Source organism: Neolamprologus brichardi, chromosome 11 (genome assembly GCF_056152115.1).
Source record: "Neolamprologus brichardi isolate AB-2024 chromosome 11, ASM5615211v1, whole genome shotgun sequence".
In the NCBI taxonomy this organism is placed as follows: domain Eukaryota; kingdom Metazoa; phylum Chordata; class Actinopteri; order Cichliformes; family Cichlidae; genus Neolamprologus; species Neolamprologus brichardi.
The window spans coordinates 12,477,640-12,497,269 of NC_142114.1; the positions used below are offsets into that span (position 1 = coordinate 12,477,640).

General features: G+C 38.8%; 1 protein-coding gene across 4 annotated transcripts; it reads left to right on the forward strand.

Moving 5' to 3' along the window:
• The first annotated feature begins 5,029 nt into the window (after positions 1–5,029).
• LOC148100503 (myelin-associated glycoprotein-like) lies at positions 5,030–10,830 on the forward strand. Of its 4 annotated transcripts, XM_087848123.1 has the most exons (9): positions 5,030–5,202; positions 6,276–6,325; positions 7,360–7,429; positions 7,543–8,362; positions 8,465–8,872; positions 8,973–9,266; positions 9,422–9,521; positions 9,636–9,671; positions 9,956–10,830. In XM_087848123.1, exons 4-9 carry the CDS (start codon positions 8,317–8,319, stop codon positions 9,966–9,968), a joined length of 897 nt encoding a protein of 298 aa, XP_087704249.1. In that variant the 5' UTR covers positions 5,030–5,202; positions 6,276–6,325; positions 7,360–7,429; positions 7,543–8,316; the 3' UTR covers positions 9,969–10,830. The 4 variants fall into 4 exon arrangements, with proteins under 4 accessions (XP_087704249.1, XP_087704248.1, XP_087704250.1 ...); XM_087848122.1 differs by having other exon boundaries at positions 7,360–8,362; XM_087848124.1 differs by lacking the exon at positions 7,360–7,429.
• Positions 10,831–19,630: the final 8,800 nt, after the last annotated feature.

The window sequence follows — 19,630 nt, forward strand, 5'->3', positions numbered from 1 at the left end:
GAGCTCCGGGATGTAGGGAAACAAACAGAAATGGCAGATTCAGCCAGCAAGGACAGAGGGACGGTGACAATAATCAGTTACAATATAGCTGTTAACTTATAAAAATGTATCAACTTACAACTACTTATAATCTTTACAAAATACAGAAGGGCAGGCCGCTTGACCATAATTTTTTATCAACTGGTCAAAGGCGTAGAGCAGGGGTGGCAGACATAGTGCCCACTGGCTGATTACAATTATATCTGGCCCTTGGATTCGCTGGCCAGTGACATCTGACCCAGTCTGCCAATCCTCCCGGAAGCCCCTCCACAAAATGCTCCAATGATATCCAGCAGTCTCCACCCTCCGTTAGGCTGGGTGTCATAGCAGCGTGGTGTAACAGGTTTTCCCATCCAGTGTGTCAAATAGCTGACATGGCTGCACCAGTGTACTGTGATGTTTCACCAACATGTGCCAGATGCTGTTCTTGCCATCCATGTGGACATCACCAGAGACAGCCCCTGCCAGAACAGAAACTAAGACTGTAAAAATCTGCGCCTGGCGCCTGTTTTTTGATGCGTTCTATTTATTAATGATTATTAGGAGCAAACTATGACTTTTTGCATTCTGTTTGTTTTTTTATCTTTACTAGCCACTCTCTAATTCACACTCAAACAGCAATTAAGAAACCAAACTTCTTGGAAACTGTTGATTCTGTGACTTATAAAGTCCTTAAGTAATCCAGGTAAAGGTTAACTTCAATTCGTGATTTATTCTGTAATCTCTGGTCATATCTTATTCCCCTCAGTTTATTTGCTGCCATTGTCCCTTCTTTGTAATTGATTGTAATTCATTGTTTATACTCAGCTGCTGCCTTTGACTCTGAGTTTTTTATGGATAAATTGTCTTGAAATTCAGAAAGTATTTATGTTCTTGTTCTTGAGTATATTATGTCTGAGTGCCTCTGAGTTTGATAGTTATAGCTCTTGATTTCTTGTTATATGTTGTATATGTTCCTTGTTTTATTGATTTAGAGATTAGATTAGATTAGATTAGATAAAACTTTATTCATCCCTTGGGTGGGTTCCTCTGGGAAATTCTGTTTCCAGTAGCACAGCACTGACAGAAGTTGCAAAAGAATGTAAGCAGAAATAGAAATATACCATATATACACATATATAAATATAGAGTATATAATAGTGATAAATAGGATAATAGGAATAACCAGGGATTTGCACATTTCAACTATTTTGAGTCTATTGCACCGTTGAATATGGAAAAATACTGCACAGTGAAAAGGGCACTTCAGATTAGATATTCCCGCCCTCAATTGTCCCCCTGTTTCTATATGTTGGTTCTTCTTTTTGTGACCAGTCTGTCCTTGTCTCCATGTCCTGTCTTCAGCATCTTTGTGCTTGTTTACCTTCAGTTTCTCCAGTTTGTCATATCCCCTGTATGGTTTCTCTGGGTCTGTGAAGTGTCAGTCTTTGTTTCGGTGTTGACTTACCTTTGGTTTGTGTCTAGTTTACAGACTACAAACTAAACATGAAACTATAATCTTTTTATATCCTGATCTCTCCTTAGTTTGCAATATTTAGTTATCTTCATCATTGGCCCTGGTCATGTTTCCGTATCTACTCTGTGCCCTGTCTCTATGGTTGTTTGGTCTTCCTGTTATTCACATGTCTGTGTTTACTCCTTCCCTCTGTGTTTAAGTTTATGTGTCTGGAATCTGGGTCTATCTCTGTTTGTGTCCTGTCTTCTTTTGGTAGTCTCTTGTCCTGTGTGCATTGTGTTTCAATTCTGTTGCCCTAGTCTTGTTATTGTGATATAATTCAACTGTGTTGCCTGGTGTGTTCTATCTCCCCGATTAACTAATGATTATTTAAGTCCTTAGTTTCCTTCTTTCTTTTTTGCAACCTCCCTATAGGTGTCTGTCCTGTCTGTTTGGTGGTTTCCTGTGTATTCCTTTAGTTAGCATTTCCAAGAATATGTCCAATTCTTATGACAGTTTGCCTTTTTGCCGTGTTATCTGCCTTTTTGCTTTGCCAAAGGCCAGATCACATGAAGAACCATTCAACAGCTCATTTGGAAGTACTGACATCTGCTGGTTATTCAATGTACAGCAGCCCTGCTGTGATATTACATATGGGCTACATGCCAGTCGATATAGAAACATAAAGATGTACCAAATTGCAGAATACCCATATGATGTCCTGAATAAGCCTATCTGTGATTGATTAAAGATGTATGTTATCATTGTGAGATATTGTGCCAAAATGCTCCCTAACAGCTGATGTTTTTTTTTGCCTTTTTTTCACCTCTGATCCAGTTTAAGCAAGAAATCAATTCCCGCATTTTCAAAAGATCGAATCACATAAAGAGTTCCCTGATTTCAGTGAAATGGGACCTCATTTATGTTTGGTCATGCCATATTCTGTAACCTGATAAGGGCCTTGACATGGACTTCATTTGGACATGCCCCCTATGCTCAACACAGGTCTTGGGGTTTCAGTATCAGACGTAGCATCACTAGTTCCTTGAATTTCCTTTCATTTGATTTCCAGCAATAAAGCTGTGGTTTAACTCTAGTTACTCACCTGAGTCCTGCAATATTGGCTCCACAACTCTGCCCTCCATGCATAGCGTGACATGACATTCCTTTTGTCACTCACCACATTGCTTTAAGTTTGGGGGGGGGGGGGGGTTCACATAGCTTTACCATATTGAGTTGTCATGTTTTCGGCTTTTGTCAGCAGCATGTTTTGACAAAGGAAATTCACATTAATACATTGACTTTATAGTCAGAATTATCTTGACAGTCTTTTACTGCATATAAGATATGTCTTGATGACCGATTTATTACCTTTCATGAGGGAAAGTTTTAAAGTTCTGTATTTCAAAGCTGTAACAATACGAGATTTGCATTTATTTATAAAGTTATTGTAGAAAATCCAAAGAAAATATGCAATAAATAATTGTGTTAGCTGAATTCATGCATAACTTTTATTATCTAACATGCATTATTAGTCTAAGTCATCATATAGGTAGTTATACAGCGATATCATACAGGGATTAGTGTGCTCAATTGGCCAACAAACTTGCCTGAACTGAACCCCATAGAGAATTTATGGGGCATTGCCAAGAGAAAGATAAGACATGAGACGGAACAATGCAGAAGAGCTGAAGGCTGCTATTGATGCATCCTGGTCTTCCATAACACCTCAGCCGTGCCACAGGCTGATAGCATCCATACCACGCCGCACTGAGGCAGCAATTGTGGACAATTGTGGCTCAAGAGTTGGGAGTTCGCCTTGTAATCGGAAGGTTGCCTGTTCGAGCCCCAGCTTGGACAGTCTCGGTCGTTGTGTCCTTGGGCAAGACACTTGACCCATTGCCTACTGGTAGTGGTCAGAGGGCCCGGTGGCGCCAGTGTCCGGCAGCCTTGTCTCTGTCAGTGCGCCCCAGGGTAGCTGTGGCTACAATGTAGCTTGCCATCACCAATGGGTGGATGACTGGATGTGTAAAGCGCTTTGGGGTCCTTAGGGTCTAGTAAAGCGCTATACAAATATAGGCCATTAACCTCTTTTTTTTAAAGGGGACCCAAACTAAGTACTGAGTACATATGTATGATTATACTTTTCAGAGGTCTGACATTTTTCTATTTAAAATCCTTGTTTTATTGATTTAGATTAGATTAGATTAGATTAGATTAGATTAGATTAGATTAGATTAGATTAGATAAAACTTTATTAATCCCTTGGGTGGGTTCCTCTGGGAAATTCTGTTTCCAGTAGCACAGCACTGACAGAAGTTGCAAAAGAATGTAAGCAGAAATAGAAATATATCATATATACACATATATAAATATAGAGTATATAATAGTGATAAATAGGATAATAGGAATAACCAGGGAATTGCACATTTCAACTATTTTGAGTCTATTGCACCGTTGAATATGAAAAAATACTGCACAGTGAAAAGGGCACTGCAGATTAGATATTCCCGCCCTCAATTGTCCCCCTGTTTCTCCTCCCTCTCCCCTCCAGCGAGGAGTTAAACAGTTTAATGGCGTGCGGGACAAAGGAGTTTTTAAGTGTGTTGGTCCTTGACTTTGGGAGAAGCAACCTGTCACTAAACAGACTCCTCTGGTTGTTTATGACCGTGTGCAGATGATGCCCAGCATTATCCACAATGTCCAACAGTTTCTTTAATGTCCTCTTCTCTGTCACTGTCACCAGAGTGTCCAGCTTCATGCCAACCGCAGAGCCAGCCTCCTGAGGAAATACAGTTTGCTTTGGCCTTTTTTATACAGGTGCTGCGTGTTGCATGACCAGTCCAGTTTGTTGTCCACCGACAGCCCAAGGTACTTGTATGTGCTGACCACCTCCACCTCCTCTCCCTCTATCTGAACCGGCAGTGGACATGGTCTGGACCTCCCGAAGTTCACAACCAGTTCCTTGGTCTTTGAAGTGTTGATTTCATGTAATATTCTAATTTTCTGCGATTTTGAATTTGGGGTTTTTATAAGCTGTAAGCTGTAATCATCGAAATTGTAACAAATAAAGGCGTGAAATACCTCGCTTTGCATGTAATGAGTCTATATCATATATTAGTTTCACCATTTTTCTCTTTTATACCACATATTTTAAAGGTTTTAGTGAAGTTACATTGTCATGGTGAGATAAAGTTTCAATGTGTGTAATTATATGTGTGTGTGTGTGTGTGTGTGTGTGTGTGTGTGTGTGTGTTTTAAACGTCAATAACAGGCCTTTTGTGAAAGTATAAAATAGGGTTTGAATTCAAGTTATAGCAGACTGTTGTTACTCTGAAATGAAATGCAGCCCCCCTTTGGCAGACAGCTTAAAACAGGAAATGTACACGCCAAGTTCACCCAAAACATCCATAGCAACCACCACAGCAATGTCTTTAAGAGTTGTAACCCCCCCTGTGTAATGTTATAAAATAGAGTCTGCCAAACAGAATCTTGTATAGGGCCTCAAAAAAGTTAGAAACGGCCCTGTCCCATTTCCAGTGAAGCATTCTTTTGTATCCGCCATCTTATCCTGATCATGTTTTTGTATGTTGTGTGTAAGACTGCTGTACTTCTTTCTGGGATTCCAGCGAAGTGGGTGGTTCCAGCTGGAAAGATTTGAAAATCCTCCCGAAAGAGTCGGAGATGATGTCAGAGATTTGCAGAGACAAACAACTGAGTAGAAGCAGGTAAAACAGTACTGTAATAACAACAGAATAGATAACAGTATGAACTGTGTTTAAGTTTTGTGCTTAGGTTGAAAGTGACCACCTCGATCAGTAGCGGTCTGTCGTGATGGAGCGAGAGTTGAGCCGAAAGGCGACACTCTCAGTCTACATTTTAACCTTGCTCGGCCCGAGGCAGGGCTGGACTGGTAATCTGGTAAACCGGGCATTTTCCTGGTGGACAGGCACACTTTCGGGCTTATGGACCGACCAGGAAGCAAAGGCAGCAGCCCGTATCTTCATTTTCATTACTGACACTGGATTGCCCAATCAAATTTCTTACGAAAAAAAAAAGTAGGAAAAAGTTTTAGTTTGGAAGAAGTGGCGAAACGATGGAGAGAAACGTTTAGTGCGTATTTGGGAATATTTCACGTCACTGCGAGCCGATTTATGCCTAAACAGTAACACATGATACGCAGTCCTGTTCGTTTATTAATCACCAGAGGATGTCGCATAAAAAGAGATTAATGAGGCACAATCGTGTCCAATAGGGGTTAAACTTGTTTGTTGCGGTTTCGGTCTGCACACTGCTGATTTGCACACCTGTGATTTTTAACTTAAATTTATACTTGATATTTAATTTTAGTTTCATTCTCGTGTCTTTTCGGAAATTGCACAGCAATACGCATTTCACTGCATGTCGTACTGTGTATGATTGTGTATGTGACAAATAAAATTTGTATTTGAATTTGAGCTAGCGCTAAAAAAGAGTAGCGAACATAAAGGGACGTTAAAGTTAAAGGATGTTAAAGATGCAGGCAACTTAAAATGCAACGTTTCTATCAACCCAACAAACATCAGCAAACACACAAACTGTGTGTGTGCTATGGTCCCAGGGTCGTTTCCACAGTGTTTGTTGTTAATAGAGTTTTGAGTCTTGTTTACTCATTATTATGTTGTTTGTGTTATGTTTACTAGTTCTACTTGCTTGTGCTTTTAGTTTATTTGTATATATCATGTATCAGTATTTGTATTTTAGGTTGTCTTGGTTGTTAAATGGTCCCGTTCATGCCTTTGTTTTGACTGTTTCCTTAAAGGTAAGGACTCCTCGGTGGGATTTGATGAACTGGAAATTTCAAGCTTACATGTAAGTCCTCATGTTTTTAAATCAAATATATACATGTGACATTATGTTTTTCATATTGTGAAACCTGCTGCAAAACAAACTAAGCTAGACTAACTATGTCAATTAAAGATTCCATGAAAATGATCTACAGGTAATGTAGGATAAACAGGTTAGTATGCTGCACTGTGATGGATTTAAAGTAAAAAATAAAAAAAATGAAAAAAAACCCGTCTGGTGGACAGTGCCAGTCTAGTATAAAAAGTATACTGTCGGTGTGGAAAATGACTAAAGAAACTAAAGAATCATTGGCTTACTTCTGGTTCAATTCAGGTGTATACATCCACAAAGAGCAGTAGGTCAGCTGATCACAGCCTGTACGTTATGAAAATCTACTGGAGCACTCAAAATAAATTATTGTAAGTTATGCTGAAGAACTATTGCTGAGAACTACTTAAATAGATTTTAAGAAAGTTTGCCTAAGAGAGTTCAGGCTGTGTTGGAGAATAAAGATGGTCATACAGAATATCGACTTTGTTACAATTATAAAACTCTGTTTTTGCCTTACTTATTGTAATTCCATTTTTGTTTGTATATTTCAATAAGCCACTATTTATTTCTTATTTTCCCGGTAACATGAAATGTATGGTGGCCCAGCACTTTTGCACAGTATTGTAGCCTATGTAATTTGCCAAGAAATTCACTGGCTCTGGCATGAGCTTCTCTCTATTTTTTTAAGTCAGTGTAATGAAGCCTGAGATATTGATTGGGGACTTTAGGAACCCCTGATACTTTTCTTGCAGTATGATGGCAAAGACATTAAAGGTAGATATACAGGGAACCTGACAAGTGAGAGATTTGCTGCTTTCAGAGACAAATAGTGCAGGCAAAATATAAATGGCAATATAATAGTCCATATGAGAATATTAATTATGCCTGTTTATTATAAATACATTTTAAAGTTGTCTAACTTCTAAAACTGTGTTGTAATTTCCATGTATTGAAGTGATTTTGATGCATTTTTTTATTTGTATGTTTTTCATGGAAAAATCCTGCAGTGTTTTGCGAGACCCTCAAGAAACATGGAATACAAAACAAAGTTTATGATAACTTGTATTCTTTTTACAGGTAACATAATGAGTCACCTCTTGGTTAACAATTGCTTTACAAATAATGTATACCTTTATAAGAAATTGCAGAGAAGTCATTATTACGGTGCCATTCCCTTAATTCTCTTTCAGCCATCTGTAACTCCGTGTCCAGTGCTGAATGGAAGACCAATGTTGTAAAAAGCATTGACGCTCTGGTTACATCCTATGTTGTGGTACCACAACACTCATTCTCCCATACTGGAGGAAACCTGCCCACGTCCAGATTCAGAGGAATCTGGCATGAAAAAGATGGCACAAAAAAGGACCGAACAAAGCTGGTGGGACTTCTGGGCCAGAACAACTGCACCTTAGAAATAACCGATGTTAAAGATCATGACAATGGCCCTTTCTGTTGAACTAGTGCGAACAGTTCTCCTTTGTTGAAGACTTCAAATTTTCAAATCTACACACGACTGATATTCTCTTCTTCCATTCAGAAAGTATATCAAAAAATAAAATAAAAATTTAACATTGGAGTCTAGATGATGAAGGGTACGCCCTCTAGTGTTGCTTGAAGGTTTTGTTCCGTGGCTGTATTTTTGGTATTGTCTGTCTCACTCATTTGTATAAATGACACATAAATATAAGCATGTATGATACTTTTACTGAAATAATGCCATTATATTTTTTAAGATATACTTAGCACTTTATTGACATTACACAGAGGGAAAATCACTTTTTACTATGATGGCTCGTATTTGTCAGATATAAATTTGTATGAATAATTCTAAATAAATGTCTATTGGCATTAATGCTGTTTGAATAAAGTCCACTTCGACAGCTGTGGTTTGCTTTGGTTATCATAGTAAAATGTAGTGTTTTGATTTCTTTAGTGTCTATCAAACATCCAAACATCAGAGAAGAATGGCCAAGCAGAAAATTATGAAGGAATTCTTTCTGCTTTTTGCAGGTAACATCACTGGTCAGCTATTCATTTCCAGTCTCTTTATGCTTAATGTGTATAATTAAGTAATTAAATAATTTCCTTGTTATTTTCAAAATTCTCTTTCAGCCATCTGTAGCTCCGCGTCCAGTGCTGAATGGAAGGCCACTGTTGTAAAAAGCATTGACGCTCTGGTTGGATCCTGTGTTGTGGTACCATGTTCATTCTCCCATACTGGAGGAAACCTGCCCACGTCCAGACTCAGAGCAATGTGGCACTATAAAGGCAAAACACCAGATACTAAAGGAAACAACATCTTTCATAGTGATGCTACACTGATTAAGGACAACTTTAAGCGCCGGACAAAGATGTTGGGAGAGCTGGGTCAGAACAACTGCACCTTAGAAATAACTGGAGTTAAAGATCATGACAATGGCCCTTTCTGTTTCAGAGTTGAACTAGTAAAAGGAGAAGACAATGAACCCACAACGGACATGTTCTCCTTTGTTGAAGACTGCGTCGAGTTGAACATGATCAGTATGTCACCGACTTTCCACCTTCCAATTCCAAATATCTATACCAGTTTTCTGTTAAATCACTTTGCCTCTTACTGTATGTCTGCCTTTTTCATCTTCAGCTGACCCTGCAGAGCCTACATTGATTCAGCCAATGGCAGCCACTCAAGGAGAGCCCTACACTGTCATCTGTTCAGTCATGCACACCTGTCCAACCCATGTACCTACACTTACATGGAACTGGAAGAAAGAAAGGATCATTGTGTACCATAGACTAATTCATTCTGGCAACTGGGAGACACAGTCCATCCTGACATTTATTCCTGAGGAGAAGGATGACAACAGAGAGCTGACATGCACAGCTGATTTTAATGGAGGGCAAACATCCTCCTCAAAATTCACACTGAATGTAAAACGTGAGATCCTTTCAGTTCTTCACTTCTAATATGTTGGTTCACCTTAACTTTGCATGATTAAGAAAATGTTAACATCACTGTTAAAAGTATCTTTCAATGACTGTATGCTTATTTATGACATTCTTAATGATGTCATAAATTCTGTGTATTTCCAGGTATTGAGAGCTGTAATCACATCATCATTCCTGCTGTAGTGGGGATTGGTACAGCTCTGCTCTTTAGCATCTTCTCCATTTTCATGGCAAAAAAATACAAGTGAGTCATTTTATAGAGAATCAAGCTTTCTGTTAACAAGGAGGAGACATATTTCCTCTCATCAGTTCTACAGTACGCTCTTTAATATACGTTTTTCTTTTTGTTCTGTTTAAGAAACCGCATTGCAGAGCTTCAAAATCAAGAAGGAAAGTAAGTAGAAAAATATTTTGGATCAGATGCAGTTGGTTTCTGAGCCTGTCATCATATATGATAACAATAAATTAAATCATTCAAGCCATTCTGATTAAAGGCCAAAGGGATTTTTGGTTTTTGGTTCTCCACTTACTTCACCACTAACTTTCCGTGCACAAATGCCTCAATGGTCTCACAGTCATTTCAAGCAACAGGGCAGATTTGTTTTTCTTTGTTGTTTTTGATACTAAATTTAAAATGCTATCTCATTTTCTGTTCTTGTTTGTCTGTGGTTTCATCAGGGGAAGACGCTGAAGGTGAGATATGAAAAATGAATGCTTCTTTAAGACACATTTATTATGTTATTGCTTGATTACTTATGTTATTACTCTTGAATTTCATTTCTCTTGAAGTTAAAGCTCTTTTCAGCATTATTTACAGTCCTGATTTCATCATATTTTTTAAAATTATAAAAATTAAATGCAAGTAAAATAGTCTGATCATAAGAGGCGAATTAGGTTTGCAGGAGTCCTCTTCGCAGTGGTTGATTTCACTTCCCCTTCATTTTACAAAGTCTTAGAAACTGATGTAGAGTTAGAGACACATTAGGCATTTTGATTTTCTTCTTAGTTGTTTTTCACTTTTGAAAGTTCCTTGTGTCTCATGCTTTGTTATTCCTCACATCTTTGAAGGCTTCCAGCCTACTGTATCAAAGGACAGAAACAGAATAGTCCTGTTCCCTTCTGTGTCTGTATCTTGTTCCTTTGCTTGAATTTAAAATCGCACATATATACTTCAAACCTGTATTTTCTTATTTTTCAGACAATGAAATGAAATCAAGAAGGGGACCAAATGCAAATGGTTACATTCTGCTTTCCATTTGCATATCACCTTCAGGAAAATATGTTAGAAAAATGTTTAAAAAAAAAACACACAAAAATGTAATATAAAAAAGCTTTTTCTTCAGCAGATAGCTTCTACCCTTTTTTATTAACTAGTATGATCCTTTCTCTTTGTATTCATGCTTGAAAGGATGCGCTATCATGTGATAGATGATTTATACCAGAAATGTTAACTGAGCATGTAGCAATGTAAGCCCACCACTTCCTGTTTTCTAAACAGATGTATCAATACTGTAAGCCTATTTTTCAAGAATAAATCTTCTTTTGTCTTGAGACTGAATTCATTGTTTGAACCATAAAGACCTTCAGTATTCAGTAAAATTTTAATTTAATTTACTCTCCTGGATCACTGAAAGTACTTTATACAACATGACTTGCACACCCATTCACACCCATTCACACCCATTCGCGCAAGCACCTTCTTCTAAGTGCTTTCTGTCTAGCATTCACACACATTCATACTCCATTTCATTAATGAATATAATTAAGGGGAAATTATGAAAAATGTTGGGAAACAAAGACACTCTAAAGTTAAAGATGGATTTTAATTCTAATTGTAGAGCTATTTAAAGCTTTTAAAGAGAATCAAAATGTGATCTGTCATATTTTAAGATGAACAGTAATAACTAATTTTAATGTGGAAATTTTGATCAGCACATGAGATTGAAAAGAAGATACTCAGTTGTGAAGAGGGGAGGGTTACTGAAAACAGGCCCTGTGATGCCACTACATCACAAGACAGAGACAATTGTTTGTCTCACTATAAGTCTGTGTGTGTCAACTTGTGTGGACGAAGTGAGATTACTATAAAAATCTGATGTATTTAAAGATCATCTGTAGTCTTAACAGAGTCGTGAGTAATGGAAAACTAACTACTTGAAACTCAAACCTTAAACTGTTTAGACTGTAGATACTTCATTATTGGTTGATCGGTGTTACCTGTATACAGACCCTCTGCAGAATACTCATGATCAAACGTGCTCATGCTTTATATTCTGAGTGATGACATTACTTGAGTTTTGTTAAAACCTTTCTGAAAAATTGATACTCATGGTAGTTTATAAACACTTATAATGTTTATAAAAATTTGAATTTACTTTGATGAAAAGTTGATTCTGTTCATCTGAATGCAGCGTTTTCCGTGTGAGAAACTTTTCATCATTCATCCAAGTGACTTCTTCAGTCTCAGTGGACTGCATGTTTCCCCAACCTTATAAACCAGACGTCTCAAACTGCAATCCTCGAGGGCCTTGAAACATTTTTCCATGTGTCCTTGTTGCAACACACCTGAATACAATTAGTAGGTCATTAGCAAGAGTATAGAACTTGATTGCATGCTGAAGTGGCAACCCCTAACCCTACTCAAGTAAATTTAAGTAAATGTAGGTGTTTAGAAAAAAGTACTTCTGAAAGTACTTTTATTGCACCATGTTCATTCATTCATGAGCTGCTTTAACATGAATCAAATGGCTGAATTGCCATTTCAGCATGCAGTCAAGTTCTATACTCTTGCTAATGACCTACTAATTGTATTCAGGTGTGTTGCAACAGGGACACATGGAAAGGTCTCAGGACACCGGCCCTCGAGGACTGCAGTTTGAGACTCCTGTTATAAATAGTACGTTTGCACAATAACTCCATAACACAATCATTAATATGCAAATTGTCATGACCATTGATCAACAACTGCTTGTGATCGGTTCATCAGCAACAGGTGAGTATGATCATCAGCAGGTGTGGCTGTCTCCAGAGAGGGAACCTCTCAGACCCCAGCGCTGTACAAAACCTAGGACACAGGCAAACACAGAAACACACATAAAAGGGAGAGAGAGACAGGGAGCTCCGGGATGTAGGGAAACAAACAGAAATGGCAGATTCAGCCAGCAAGGACAGAGGGACGGTGACAATAATCAGTCACAATATAACTGTTAACTTATAAAAATGTATCAACTTACAACTACTTATAATCTTTACAAAATACAGAAGGGCAGGCCGCTTGACCATAATTTTTTATCAACTGGTCAAAGGCGTAAAGCAGGGGTGGCAGACATAGTGCCCACTGGCTGATTACAATTATATCTGGCCCTTGGATTCGCTGGCCAGTGACATCTGACCCAGTCTGCCAATCCTCCCGGAAGCCCCTCCACAAAATGCTCCAATGATATCCAGCAGTCTCCACCCTCCGTTAGGCTGGGTGTCATAGCAGCATGGTGTAACAGGTTTTCCCATCCAGTGTGTCAAATAGCTGACATGGCTGCACCAGTGTACTGTGATGTTTCACCAACATGTGCCAGATGCTGTTCTTGCCATCCATGTGGACATCACCAGAGACAGCCCCTGCCAGAACAGAAACTAAGACTGTAAAAATCTGCGCCTGGCGCCTGTTTTTTGATGCGTTCTATTTATTAATGATTATTAGGAGCAAACTATGACTTTTTGCATTCTGTTTGTTTTTTTATCTTTACTAGCCACTCTCTAATTCACACTCAAACAGCAATTAAGAAACCAAACTTCTTGGAAACTGTTGATTCTGTGACTTATAAAGTCCTTAAGTAATCCAGGTAAAGGTTAACTTCAATTCGTGATTTATTCTGTAATCTCTGGTCATATCTTATTCCCCTCAGTTTATTTGCTGCCATTGTCCCTTCTTTGTAATTGATTGTAATTCATTGTTTATACTCAGCTGCTGCCTTTGACTCTGAGTTTTTTATGGATAAATTGTCTTGAAATTCAGAAAGTATTTATGTTCTTGTTCTTGAGTATATTATGTTTGAGTGCCTCTGAGTTTGATAGTTATAGCTCTTGATTTCTTGTTATATGTTGGTTCTTCTTTTTGTGACCAGTCTGTCCTTGTCTCCATGTCCTGTTTTCAGCATCTTTGTGCTTGTTTACCTTCAGTTTCTCCAGTTTGTCATATCCCCTGTATGGTTTCTCTGGGTCTGTGAAGTGTCAGTCTTTGTTTCGGTGTTGACTTACCTTTGGTTTGTGTCTAGTTTACAGACTACAAACTAAACATGAAACTATAATCTTTTTATATCCTGATCTCTCCTTAGTTTGCAATATTTAGTTATCTTCATCATTGGCCCTGGTCATGTCTCCGTATCTACTCTGTGCCCTGTCTCTATGGTTGTCTGGTCTTCCTGTTATTCACATGTCTGTGTTTACTCCTTCCCTCTGTGTTTAAGTTTATGTGTCTGGAATCTGGGTCTATCTCTGTTTGTGTCCTGTCTTCTTTTGGTAGTCTCTTGTCCTGTGTGCATTGTGTTTCAATTCTGTTGCCCTAGTCTTGTTATTGTGATATAATTCAACTGTGTTGCCTGGTGTGTTCTATCTCCCCGATTAACTAATGATTATTTAAGTCCTTAGTTTCCTTCTTTCTTTTTTGCAACCTCCCTATAGGTGTCTGTCCTGTCTGTTTGGTGGTTTCCTGTGTATTTCTTTAGTTAGCATTTCCAAGAATATGTCCAATTCTCATGACAGTTTGCCTTTTTGCCATGTTATCTGCCTTTTTGCTTTGCCAAAAGCCAGATCACATGAAGACCCGTTCAACAGCTCATTTGGAAGTACTGACATCTGCTGGTTATTCAATGTACAGCAGCCCTGCTGTGATATTACATATGGGCTACATGCCAGTCGATATAGAAACATAAAGATGTACCAAATTGCAGAATACCCATATGATGTACTGAACAAGCCTATCTGTGATTGATTAAAGATGTATGTTATCATTGTGAGATATTGTGCCAAAATGCTCCCTAACAGCTGATGGGTTTTTTTTGCCTTTTTTTCACCTCTGATCCAGTTTAAACAAGAAATCAATTCCCGCATTTTCAAAAGATCGAATCACATAAAGAGTTCCCTGATTTCAGTGAAATGGGACCTCATTTATGTTTGGTCATGCCATATTCTGTAACCTGATAAGGGCCTTGACATGGACTTCATTTGGACATGCCCCCTATGCTCAACACAGGTCTTGGGGTTTCAGTATCAGACGTAGCATCACTAGTTCCTTGAATTTCCTTTCATTTGATTTCCAGCAATAAAGCTGTGGTTTAACTCTAGTTACTCACCTGAGACCTGCAATATTGGCTCCACAACTCTGCCCTCCATGCATAGCGTGACATGACATTCCTTTTGTCACTCACCACATTGCTTTAAGTTTGGGGGGGGGGGGGGGGGGGGGGGTTCACATAGCTTTAATATATTGAGTTGTCATGTTTTCAGCTTTTGTCAGCAGCATGTCTTGACAAAGGAAATTCACATTAATACATTGACTTTATAGTCAGAATTATCTTGACAGTCTTTTACTGCATATAAAATATGTCTTGATGACCGATTTATTACCTTTCATGAGGGAAAGTTTTAAAGTTCTGTATTTCAAAGCTGTAACAATACGAGATTTGCATTTATTTATAAAGTTATTGTAGAAAATCCAAAGAAAATATGCAATAAATAATTGTGTTAGCTGAATTCATGCATAACTTTTATTATCTAACATGCATTATTAGTCTAAGTCATCATATAGGTAGTTATACAGCGATATAGAATAGAATAGAATAATCCTTTAATTTTCCCACAAGGGGAAATTTGGTTGTAACAGCAGCCAAAAAGACAAATATACAAACAAACAGTATACAGGACACGGAACAGAAACATACACAATTTTTCTTACATATTTACATTAAGGACAATGGTTACTATAAACAGAGAGTACTGTACAGTTATTAAATTAAATAAAAATAATTACAGGTAAGAGGCAAACCAAGTTGTAGTGCGAATTGGTTAATTAACTAACTTATTGCAGTTACAGCATTGATGTAATCATCTATGTTTGTTGGGAGCAGTTCAGATTGTACAGTCTGACAGCTGCAGGGAGGAAGGACCTGCGGAAACGCTCCTTCATGCATCTATGATGCAGCAGTCTGTCACTGAAGGAGCTCTGCAGTTCATCAACATCTACATGCATGGGGTGGGAGACTCTGTCCATCAGAGATGTTATTTTGGCCAGAGTCCTTCTGTCTCCCACCACCTGCACTAGGTCCAGGGTGCATCCCAGAACAGAGCTGGCCTTCCTGATGAGTTTATCCAACCTCTTCCTCTCAGCTGCCGATAAACTGCTGCTCCAACATACCACACTGTAAAAAATGACAGATGCCACCACAGAGTCATAGAAGGTCTTTAAAAGCGCTCCCTGGACTCTAAATGACCTCAGCCTCAGCAGGTAGAGTCTGCTCTGACCCTTCCTGTAAAGAGCATCAGTGTTGTGGCTCCAGTCCAGTTTATTATTCAGGTGAACACCCAGGTACAGATATCATACAGGGATTAATGTGCTCAATTGGCCAACAAACTTGCCTGACCTGAACCCCATAGAGAATTTATGGGGCATTGCCAAGAGAAAGATAAGACATGAGACGGAACAATGCAGAAGAGCTGAAGGCTGCTATTGACGCATCCTGGTCTTCCATAACACCTCAGCCGTGCCAAAGGCTGATAGCATCCATACCACGGCGCACTGAGCCAGTAGTTGTTGGCGATCGTGGCTCAAGAGTTGGGAGTTTGCCTTGTAATCGGAAGGTTGCCTGTTCGAGCCCCAGCTTGGACAGTCCCGGTCGTTGTGTCCTTGGGCAAGACACTTGACCCATTGCCTACTGGTGGTGGTCAGAGGGCCCGGTGCCGCCAGTGTCCAGCAGCCTTGCCTCTGTAAGTGCGCCCCAGGGCAGCTGTGGCTACAATGTAGCTTGCCATCACCAATGGGTGGATGACTGGATGTGTAAAGCGCTTTGGGGTCCTTAGGGTCTAGTAAAGCGCTATACAAATATAGGCCAATTTACCTTTTTTTTTTAAAAGGGGACCCAAACTAAGTACTGAGTACATATGTATGATTATACTTTTCAGAGGTCTGACATTTTTCTATTTAAAATCCTTGTTTTATTGATTTAGAGATTAGATTAGATTAGATTAGATTAGATTAGATTAGATTAGATTAGATTAGATTAGATTAGATAAAACTTTATTCATCCCTTGGGTGGGTTCCTCTGGGAAATTCTGTTTCCAGTAGCACAGCACTGACAGAAGTTGCAAAAGAATGTAAGCAGAAATAGAAATATACCATATATACACATATATAAATATAGAGTATATAATAGTGATAAACAGGGTAATAGGAATAACCAGGGAATTGCACATTTCAACTATTTTGTGTCTATTGTACCGTTGAATATGGAAAAATACTGCACAGTGAAAAGGGCACTGCAGATTAGATATTCCCGCCCTCAATTGTCCCCCTGTTTCTCCTCCCTCTCCCCTCCAGCGAGGAGTTAAACAGTTCAATGGCGTGCGGGACAAAGGAATTTTTAAGTCTGTTGGTCCTTGACTTTGGGAGAAGCAACCTGTCACTAAACAGACTCCTCTGGTTGTTTATGACCGTGTGCAGATGATGCCCAGCATTATCCATAATGTCCAACAGTTTCTTTAATGTCCTCTTCTCTGTCACTGTCACCAGAGTGTCCAGCTTCATGCCAACCGCAGAGCCAGCCTCCTGAGGAAATACAGTTTGCTTTGGCCTTTTTTATACAGGTGCTGCGTGTTGCATGACCAGTCCAGTTTGTTGTCCACCAACAGCCCGAGGTACTTGTATGTGCTGACCACCTCCACCTCCTCTCCCTCTATCTGAACCGGCAGTGGACATGGTCTGGACCTCCCGAAGTTCACAACCAGTTCCTTGGTCTTTGAAGTGTTGATTTCATGTAATATTCTAATTTTCTGCGATTTTGAATTTGGGGTTTTTATAAGCTGTAAGCTGTAATCATCGAAATTGTAACAAATAAAGGCGTGAAATACCTCGCTTTGCATGTAATGAGTCTATATCATATATTAGTTTCACCATTTTTCTCTTTTATACCACATATTTTAAAGGTTTTAGTGAAGTTACATTGTCATGGTGAGATAAAGTTTATTTAAGGGTGTAATTATATGTGTGTGTGTGTGTGTGTGTGTTTTAAACGTCAATAACAGGCTTTTTGTGAAAGTATAAAATAGGGTTTGAATTCAAGTTATAGCAGACTGTTGTTACTCTGAAATGAAATGCAGCCCCCCTTTGGCAGACAGCTTAAAACAGGAAATGTACACGCCAAGTTCACCCAAAACATCCATAGCAACCACCACAGCAATGTCTTTAAGAGTTGTAACCCCCCCTGTGTAATGTTATAAAATAGAGTCTGCCAAACAGAATCTTGTATAGGGCCTCAAAAAAGTTAGAAACGGCCCTGTCCCATTTCCAGTGAAGCATTTTTTGTATCCGCCATCTTATCCTGATCATGTTTTTGTATGTTGTGTGTAAGACTGCTGTACTTCTTTCTGGGATTCCAGTGAAGTGGGTGGTTCCAGCTGGAAAGATTTGAAAATCCTCCCGAAAGAGTCGGAGATGATGTCAGAGATTTGCAGAGACAAACAACTGAGTAGAAGCAGGTAAAACAGTACTGTAATGACAACAGAATAGATAACAGTATGAACTGTGTTTAAGTTTTGTGCTTAGGTTGAAAGTGACCACCTCGATCAGTAGCGGTCTGTCGTGATGGAGCGAGAGTTGAACCGAAAGGCGACACTCTCAGTCTACATTTTAACCTTGCTCGGCCCGAGGCAGGGCTGGACTGGTAATCTGGTAGCGGGCATTTTCCTGGTGGACAGGCACACTTTCGGGCTTATGGACCGACCAGGAAGCAAAGGCAGCAGCCCGTATCTTCATTTTCATTACTGACACTGGATTGCCCAATCAAATTTCTTACGAAAAAAAAAGTAGGAAAAAGTTTTAGTTTGGAAGAAGTGGCGAAACGATGGAGAGAAACGTTTAGTGCGTATTTGGGAATATTTCACGTCACTGCGAGCCGATTTATGCCTAAACAGTAACACATGATACGCAGTCCTGTTCGTTTATTAATCACCAGAGGATGTCGCATAAAAAGAGATTAAAGAGGCACAATCGTGTCCAATAGGGGTTAAACTTGTTTGTTGCGGTTTCGGTCTGCACACTGCTGATTTGCACACCTGTGATTTTTAACTTAAATTTATACTTGATATTTAATTTTAGTTTCATTCTCGTGTCTTTTCGGAAATTGCACAGAAATACGCATTTCACTGCATGTCGTACTGTGTATGATTGTGTATGTGACAAATAAAATTTGTATTTGAATTTGAGCTAGCGCTAAAAAAGAGTAGCAAACATAAAGGGACGTTAAAGTTAAAGGATGTTAAAGATGCAGGCAACTTAAAATGCAACGTTTCTATCAGCCCAATAAACATCAGCAAATACACAAACTGTGTGTGTGCTATGGTCCCAGGGTCGTTTCCACAGTGATTGTTGTTAATAGAGTTTTGAGTCTTGTTTACTCATTAATATGTTGTTTGTGTTTTGTTTACTAGTTCTACTTGCTTGTGCTTTTAGTTTATTTGTATATATCATGTATCAGTATTTGTATTTTAGGTTGTCTTGGTTGTTAAATGGTCCCGTTCATGCCTTTGTTTTGACTGTTTCCTTAAAGGTAAGGACTCCTCGGTGGGATTTGATGAACTGGAAATTTCAAGCTTACATGTAAGTCCTCATGTTTTTAAATCGAATATATACATGTGACATTATGTTTTTCATATTGTGAAACCTGCTGCAAAACAAACTAAGCTAGACTAACTATGTCAATTAAAGATTCCCTGAAAATTATCTACAGGTAATGTAGGATAAACAGGTTAGTATGCTGCACTGTGATGGATTTAAAGTAAAAAAAAAAAAACGTCTGGTGGACAGTGCCAGTCTAGTATAAAAAGTATACTGTCGGTATGGAAAATGACTAAAGACTAAAGAAACTAAAGAATCATTGGCTTACTTCTGGTTCAATTCAGGTGTATACATCCACAAAGAGCAGTAGGTCAGCTGATCACAGCCTGTACGTTATGAAAATCTACTGGAGCACTCAAAATAAATTATTGTAAGTTATGCTGAAGAACTATTGCTGAGAACTACTTAAAGAGATTTTAAGAAAGTTTGCCTAAGAGAGTTCAGGCTGTGTTGGAGAATAAAGATGGTCA